Source organism: Crocodylus porosus, unplaced genomic scaffold (assembly GCF_001723895.1).
Source record: "Crocodylus porosus isolate Cpor-Errol unplaced genomic scaffold, CroPor_comp1, whole genome shotgun sequence".
Lineage (NCBI taxonomy): Eukaryota > Metazoa > Chordata > Crocodylia > Crocodylidae > Crocodylus > Crocodylus porosus.
This window is the reverse complement of record NW_017728918.1, coordinates 9,654,840-9,663,140: the sequence shown is the minus strand read 5'-3', so window position 1 is coordinate 9,663,140 and position 8,301 is coordinate 9,654,840. Positions and strand designations below refer to the sequence as shown.

Genomic DNA, 8,301 nt, shown 5'->3' with positions numbered 1-8,301 from the left:
GTTCCCCCGAGCACTGCCAGGAGTGACCAGGAATAACGGTCACAAGCTGGCAGAGGGGAGATTTAGGTTAGATATCAGGAGGTGCGACTTCACGATCAGGGCGGCTAGGATCTGGAACCAGCTTCCAAGAGAAGTGGTACTGGCTCCTACCCTGGTGGGGTTTAAGAGGAGGTTGGATGAACACCTTGCTGGGGTCGTTTGACTCCAGTGCTCTTTCCTGCCATGGCAGGGGTCGGACTCGATGATCTGTTCAGGTCCCTTCCGACCCTAGAAACTATGAAACTATGCCTCTGCTTCCAGCTAGAGGCCTCAGCACTGACCCCCTAAGGGCTGACTAGGCTGAGGAGCTGAATGAGGCGCTGTAGAGATGCCTCAGGGCACACTGGGGTGCAACGGGTGGCTGCTGCACCACTACTCAGTATAAATTGACACCGTGTGCCTGCAGGCCAGGCAACCTGTCATTCTGCATCAGCATCAGCCTTGCTCTGCTGAGCCTAACAAGAATGATCCTACACACCGGTGCAGGCTGGGGGCTGACTGGCTGGGCAGCAGCTTTGCAGTAAAGGACCTGGAGGTGACAGGGGACAAGGAGCTGAACAGGAGCCGGCAGTGTGCCCTTGGTGCCAAGAAGGTGAATGGCATCTGGGGCTGCGTTGGGAGGAGCGGTGCCAGCAGATCAAGGGCAGCGATTCTTCCCCTCTATTCTGCACAGGTGAGGCCACATCTGGAGTCCTGTGTCCAGTTGTGGCTCCCTACTACAGAAAGGAGGTGGACAAGTTGGAGAGAGTCCAGCAAACAGCAATGAAAATGATTGTGGGGCTGGGGGACAGGACTGGTGAGGAGAGGCTGAGGGAACTGGGCTGATTTAGTCTGCAGAAGAGAAGACCGAGGGGGACTGAATAGCAGCCTCCACCTCCCTGCAGGGGGGCTGCAAAGAGGACGGAGCTGGACTGGTCTCAGTGGGGGCAGATGGCAAGACAAGGAGGAATGGGCTCAAGCTGCAGCAAGGGAAGTTGAGGTTGGATATTAGGGAAAACTTCCTCATGATGAGGGTGGTGAAGCCCTGGAACAGGCTCTCCAGAGAGGTGGACTCTCCATCTCTGGAGGTTTTGAAACCCCGGGTAGACAAAGCCGTGGCTGGGATGAAGTAGTTGGGGCTGGTCCTGCTCTGAGAAGGGGGTTAGACAAGAGGTGACTTCCTAACGTCCCTTCCCACCCTCCTTTTCTATGACTATAATTTTCAGCTGTTCCGTGCAGCTGCCTGTATATTCGTGGCCTAGCTTGAAAGGCTCATGGTGGCTCTCTGTAACCACGGTTCTGTTTCTCAGTCATGCTGCAATCTCTGAGCTGCCTCTACCTGCGTCAGGGCAGGTGTCCCCTGCTTCTGGCTCCTGCTGCCCTGCCCAGCGCCCTGCAATATATCTTTAGGCCCCCGATTTACAGGCAGGAGCTGCAGGACTTCTTCTGTGGTGAAAAAGCCTCGTGAAGTCTTACTCCTCCGGGCACAGCTGCCCTGCGAAGTGTTAGCAGGACCCTTATTACTTAGTTCTGGATTCCACTGGGAATCCACTCCATTGAGAGAAAAAATACATGTCCTTACAGGATGATGACAGCATGTTCAAGAAAGAGAGCTGGGGAGGCTGACACTCGCGCTGAGTGGGCAGGTTAGTATCCTGGAGAGCTGCTTCTGCGTCATGGAAAGTGCAGAGAAGCGATTCTCTCTAGACCATCTTCTGTTGTTTTCATATTTCCCCTCCCTGGTTCAGCCTCACCAGGGACTCTCCTGCACACAAGCAGGGATCTCAAGCCTGGAAGCTGCTGCCTCTGCTGCTTCTCTGCCTTTTCCACAGGTAGGTTCACACCTGGCGGTCTGCGACCTCATTTGTCCGCATGGCTGTTCTTCGTGGGTGATATCATAATGACATCGTCAGAGAAATTGGCAGCCAGAAAGAGGATGCTTTGCAATTGGGCATGGAGGTGTATTCCCAAGCTCTGCTGTCTGCTGTTTAGAGCACAGCCCGTACAAATCTAGATACTCCATAAGCAAGTGTTACAGGAGTTAGCTGCAAATGTCCATCTCAGAGCAAATATTTGGGGGGCATCAACTCTGGCAGTCAGTGCAAAAAAAATGGGGAATTAGATGAAACAGAACCAGAACCTCTAGTCCCAACAAACCCAGAGATCCTGGTGGGAGTGCAAATGGCAGTTGCTTCTGGCATGAACACAAAATGCTTCTAACATTAAGATCCCCTGCAAGGCACCATCACAGAAAACGAAGTCTATGTGCAAGCGTGAGAATGAGTCACTGCAGGGGGCAATTCCTGGCATTTGGGGGGAATGCCACAGCCTGACAGAGCAGCCCAGTACACCCATGGGCCAAAGGAACGGGAAGATTCAGGGATTGCTCCAGCCCCGCTGGTTTATAAGTTACGAGGCCAGATCCTAAGTTGTCTTGGGCACCTATGTGTGACCCTATTGCATTTCAAGTCCTCAAAACCTGCTAATGCAACAGGTGGGCAGCTTGTAACAGAGTCATGGCTTCAGTCAAGCATGGAGCAAGCCGACAGCTTATTCAGAGAATTATGAAATCATATAGAAAATGAGGGTTGGAAGGGACCTCAGGAGGTCACATCTAGTCCAATCCCCTGCTCCAAGCAGGATCAGCCCCAGCTACATCATCCCAGCCAGGGCTTTGTCTACCCAGGTCTTCAAAACCTCCAAGGATGGAGAGTCCACCACCTCCCTGGGGAGCCTGTTCCAGGGCTTCATCACCCTTCTAGCAAGGAAGTTTTTTCATAATATTCAACCTCAACTTCCCTTGCTGCAACTGGAGCCCATTGCTCCTTGTCCTGTCACCTGCCCACAATGAGAACAGTCCTCTTCCTCCTCCCTCTGCTCTTCTGACTCAGGCATAAGCTAAGCAACAGCAGGCTCATCTACACATTCACTAATGCACTTTTGCTATTGTGCCTTACACTTTTTACTTCCATTGTGAGGTACTAGAAAAAGGCACATCAGTCTATTTTAATGCACCTTCACAAAAGCGCACAGGTTTTCTGTGATGCTTTAATGCACATTAAAATAAGTTAAAGCGCATTAAAGCGCACATGTAGATGCACCCAGTGTGTTACAAAAGCAGAGGCGTTACTGTGGGATTTCAGAGTGGAATATGATTGTGTTTAGACACCTAAGTCCACATCAGCTCCCACAGTCGGAAGAGAATCTGGCCCGTCGTGCTCAGAGGGAAAGAGAAGACCCACTTACCTCTGGGTCCTCCGGAAAGATATTGTCCACCAGCCGCTTGTAGCGGGGACGCAGCGCACCGCAGCAACCACAGACGCCTGGAAAAGAAAAGCGAAGCTGGTCAGTGTGCAACAGGGCGTGTTTGGTGAAGGATGGACAGTACGCTCGGATCGGGGAGGTGGAAAATGGCATGGGGAGGCACGTGGGAGAGAAAACACGGGCTGCGGAGAAGAAAAACACGAGCTGCAGCGGCACGAACAAAGCATTGCTCAGCAGCTGCTCGGGGCCGCAAGCCTGGCAGAAAAGGATGAGTCACAGAGGCAGGGTGCTGAGGATGTCACAAGAGGGGATGTTGAGCATGGGGAACAAGGACTGTCTCTGTTCGGTGAGGTCGGAGACAAGTGCCAGAGCATTTTGTCAGCCAATGACACAGGGAAGACACAGAGGCCCGGCGTAACAAATACACAGGGGGTTTTTAACTGAGGCTGCTGGACCAAGAGTGTCCCTGTGCTTCCTTCTGGTTCTCCTTCCCCCAGTGATGCTTTCAACTCATGGCACCTACCATCACCCTTACACCTGGCCTGGACTCAGAGGTCCTAGAAGGGGATGCTGACGATGCTCCAGGGACTTGGCCCTTCCTGCCTGGCCCCAAGGATTTTGCATCTGCTGATGCTTGGGGGTCCCTGAAAGTGCTCACTGTTCTTTCAGACTGGGTGGGTGAGGCAGAAGACGTACACAGGGGACAGGAAGGTGGGTCCCATGGAAAGGGCTCCAGGGCAGACTTTGAACCGGACACACAGAAAAGGGAAAAGGCTCTTCAGTGACTAAGGCTCCATCCTGAGTCATGGGAATTAAACTGGCCCTCGTTAATGCCGTTGGCAGCGCCAGCAGATACAATCAGCTTTGCCCTTGCTTTCAAAGGACATCAAGAATGGGCTGTTCAGCAGGACTCTTATATAATATAAATCATTCACCTCAAAGCAGGTCATTTCTGTGCAAGCAGGTCCATATGGTGCAGACCAGCTCAGCAGGGCTCATTAATATCTATAATTGACCAGCCAGACCCTCAGATAGGGCCAGCCTTGCCTTCCCCTCACCTACAGCTATGACTGATGCCAATGGAGTTGGACTGATGACCTCTGAAGCTTCCTGCTGGTCTCTTTGGTCCATAGTTATCACAGCACCTGAAGCCCCATGGAAAGGTGTGAGGATAAACACAATGCAAAGCTTTCATCCTAGCACAGAAAACGAGGGTGAAGGGACCTCAGGAGATCACATCTACTCCAACCCCCTGCTCCAAGCAGGACCAGCCCTAACAACAACATCCCAGACAAGGCTTTGTCTACCTGGGTCTTCAAAACCTGAAAGGATGGAGACCCCACCACCTCTCTGGGCAACCTGTTCTGTGTTTTTTCTACCCTCCTAGTGAGAAAGGTTTTCCTAATATCCAACCTCAACTTCCCTAGCTGCAACATAAGCCCATTGCTCCTTGTTCTATCACTGCCCCCACTGAGAAGAGTCATGCTCCATAGTTAGAGGTGAGTTTACACCTGCAATGCCAATGACCAAGCTAGGAGTAGAGCCCAGGAGTCCTGATCCCACCTCTAAAAGAGTCGCCCTGGTCTGGGAGCATTTGCTACAGGAGCTCCTGCTGAAGAGCCCACCTGAGCACAACACCACACGCAGCTCATCATGCCTCGCCCCTAAAGCACCTACTCTGCTTAGGGTTCCCTACGGTTCGTGCCAGCAGAGCTGCTGCTGAAAGCCACTCCGATGAGAAAGGGATGCTCTCCACGCGGGGGTCCCCTGTCTTTACCTCCCCTTGGTCAACGCACGAGCTGCGACGAGCCCAGTGGATGTCAGTGAGATATCGGGTCATGGCACGTTTCAGCGCACATCCTCCGGAGCCAGAGAAGCAGTGAGTTCTGGCCTCTCGTGTCGCCCCCACTACTCCCCCAACACGGGCAGGAGAAAGGCTCACTCAGAGGAGTTGAGCAGTTCCCAACCCTCCCAGACTGGACCTGCCTGTCCTCACAGGTCATCCTGCTTTATCGCCCCAGGATTTACCCACCACATCCAGCCACACACACACACGACTAGGAGCACATTTCTCACAAAACAACCACTCACTCTCTCTGACCTCACTATCCTTGTACTCACTGGAAATCTACCTAGCACCTCTCAAAGGTGAACTTGGGGGGTGGGATCATAAGATGGCTGGACACCACCTCTGGAGGTCCCTTCCAGCTCTCCTTCTCTATGACTCTGTGACACTAAGAGCCAAGGACTTAACGCTGATACTGGTTTTAAGACATGCTGGGTGCATCTACACAAGGTGCTTTACTGCGCAGTAGACTAAACTACTGCACAGCAAAGTGTCACCGTCTACACATGCATGGCATTTGCTGCGCAGTAAATTACCCTACTGTGCAGTGTAAACACAGGTACTAAATTAACTGCGCAGTAATTCCTGTGCAGTAGCGCTTGTGTAGATGCTGACCAAGAGCAAATTTGCTCCCAGTCAGCCATGCCAGGAGGGGAGCCACAGGGGACAGGGGAGTTCTCTGTCCCTAGTCCTGGTGCTGCTTAGCTTCCAGCAGCCCCCAGGAGCCAGAAGCTAATCAGTACCGGGACAGAGCCACTCTTGCCCCCGCCGCTTCCCAATTCTTGGCTACCCACAGGAGCCAGGAGCCAAGCAGCACTGGGACTGGGGAGCTCTCTGCTTCCCCACTCAGCTGGGGGCTCACCAGCAGCTGTCCCACTTGACTGGCTGGGACCTGTCCCACTCCTGGGACATCTGCCGGGACAGGGCTCGCTGGGAGCTGTATCCCCCAAAGGTCACGGGACCAGGAGAGCTTGTTGGCTGCAGCGGCAGCAGTCTCCCAGCCCTGTGCACATCAGGACCCCTCCCGATGCGCATGGGGGCCAAAAGACAGTTGCTGCTGCAGCCGGCAGAGCTCTCCTGGCCCCATGTGCATCGGGACTGGCCCCCATGCCCCCTGCCAGCCCCTACGCTAGCACCCCAGGGGAGCCTAGAGCTCCCCCCTGGCTGCTCCGGGGGGGGCAGAGCAGGGCAGGAGCAGCCCTGTACCAGGCTGCTCCTATTGAGAGCAGATTTGCTCCCACCAAGGTACACGTGTAGACGCACTCACAGGGAAGGCTTACTGAATAGTATTTTACTGCACAGTAAAACTATATCGCATTAATAGCATACCCACTGCAATCTACCTGCCTCCTGAAGTCTCCCCACAGCAGGAAAGGGGAGAAGGAGCCTCCTCCCTCTTGACAGGCCTTAATCTCCCAGTAATCAGCTTCTTTTCTTCTGCTAATTGCTTGTCTTCTAGCCCTAGGGATTTCCCTCACCCCCTCCTACAACTCCAGTTGTTGGGCTAGTTGTGGTCACACCTCCAACTATCCAGTTTGTCCAATAAAAGAGATCACCCTAAGACAGGGATTTTCAACCTTTTTTTTTTCCACTTGTGGACCCCTTTGCAAATTTGGAATGGGGTGATGATCCCTTTGAACTGGAAGGGAAGGTATTCACATATTTTTGATTAATCACAGTCATCGTTTGTGGACCCCTTCAACATAGGGTCCATGGACCACAGGTTGAAAACCACTGCCCTAAGAAATCCTTGCCTTTTGCATCATCGCCTTCTTCCACGACAGCTGTAAGAGACTCCTGGGTGGGTCACTGCCAGAATTCAAGTCCAGAGGTTTCCAAGCTAAAAGCAGCGAGCCCCTACACCCCCTGCACTCCAGTAGTCTCTCCTGCCACTAGTCACTGGGCTCTTATCTCCCCAGACCGCCCATTTCCTAGCGAGGGGCAAAGTGCATCCATGAAGCCCCTCCAGGTTTCACCCAGTGTGACTGAGACTGGAGTCCAGTTTGGTGTTCACACCAAAGGCCACCCTACCCCGCCACCTAGGAAGCATTGCCCTCTGGCATAAGTAGTGAGTTTTAATCCACAATTTCCTGTCTCCGGAGATACTGCCACCTCCACAGAAGGAAAAGCAGCCAGGAAGGCACAAGGAAATCAATGATCCCATATGGCTAAATAGATGGTTATAGATATAAAACAGTGGGTGAAAGCTATAGCACCAGGCTCCTCCGCGTGCACCAGGATGCAAGAGGGGAAATGGGGCAGCCCCATCCAATGAGTGCCTATCCCAGCAGATGTATTGCCTGCTATCAGCCACGCAGGCATTGGGTTGGTCCCTTACTACGCACGGTTACAGGATCCAGTGGAGCAAGGAGGGACAGACGTATCAGTCGATCCCCTCCACACTTCACCTCTGCCCAGGACGTGGCTGCTCTTACGTTTAGCACATGACCCAAAGCAGCTGTGGGATCTCCATCACTGGAGGCTCTGAAGAACGGGTTAGACAGGCACCAGCCAAAAGTTACCTCAGGATCATTTGACTCGGCCTTGCTGCAGGGGGAGATGGACTAGGGCACGGGTGGCCAAACCGGGGCACAGGCAGCCCAGGTGTGCAGCACACAGCAGATCAAGGAAGGGAGCAAGCAGCACAATGGCAGACAGGGCAGGGAGCAGAAAGCAGAGCAGCGACAGGGCAGGGAGCAGAAAAGCAGCAGATCCGGTGGGAGAAGGGGATCTGAATGGTACTTGGGGAGGGAATTTGTGGCCTGCCTGCCAAGAAAGATTGCTCCGCGCTGGGTTAGATGATATCTCCAGATCCCTTGCACCCCAGTTTCCTATGATCCCACGACGAAGAAACCCACACAACCAAGCCTTTATGGTTTGGTGGTCAAGTCATAACCAGCCCAGAAGCCCATAATTTCTAGTCTGGGAATCATCCAGGGAATCACAGAAAACTTCTGACTTCCCCATGACTTTCTGCTGCACCACAGGAAAGAGAGGAGGCTTTCAGCATGGACTCCCATGTCTCAAACCTCCTGCCCTCCCCCGGGAGTCAGCATCAGCAGCGCCAAGAAAGACACACAGGTATGGCCATGCCTTGCCGCCCGACCTCTTGTTCCCGTGCCTGTCCAAACACGTCTCTCCCTTTTGTCCAAACACTACCAGAGAGCCATCGC

General features: G+C 53.3%; 1 protein-coding gene across 1 annotated transcript in view; it reads right to left on the bottom strand.

The window, feature by feature from the left end:
- The window catches only part of EFR3B (EFR3 homolog B), a 102,171-nt gene that overhangs the window by 57,432 nt on the left and 36,438 nt on the right, over positions 1–8,301 (bottom strand). The window contains exon 2 of the mRNA XM_019538114.1: positions 3,265–3,341. Within this exon, the coding sequence (XP_019393659.1) occupies positions 3,265–3,341 (77 nt within the window). The remainder of the gene's footprint in view (positions 1–3,264; positions 3,342–8,301) is intronic.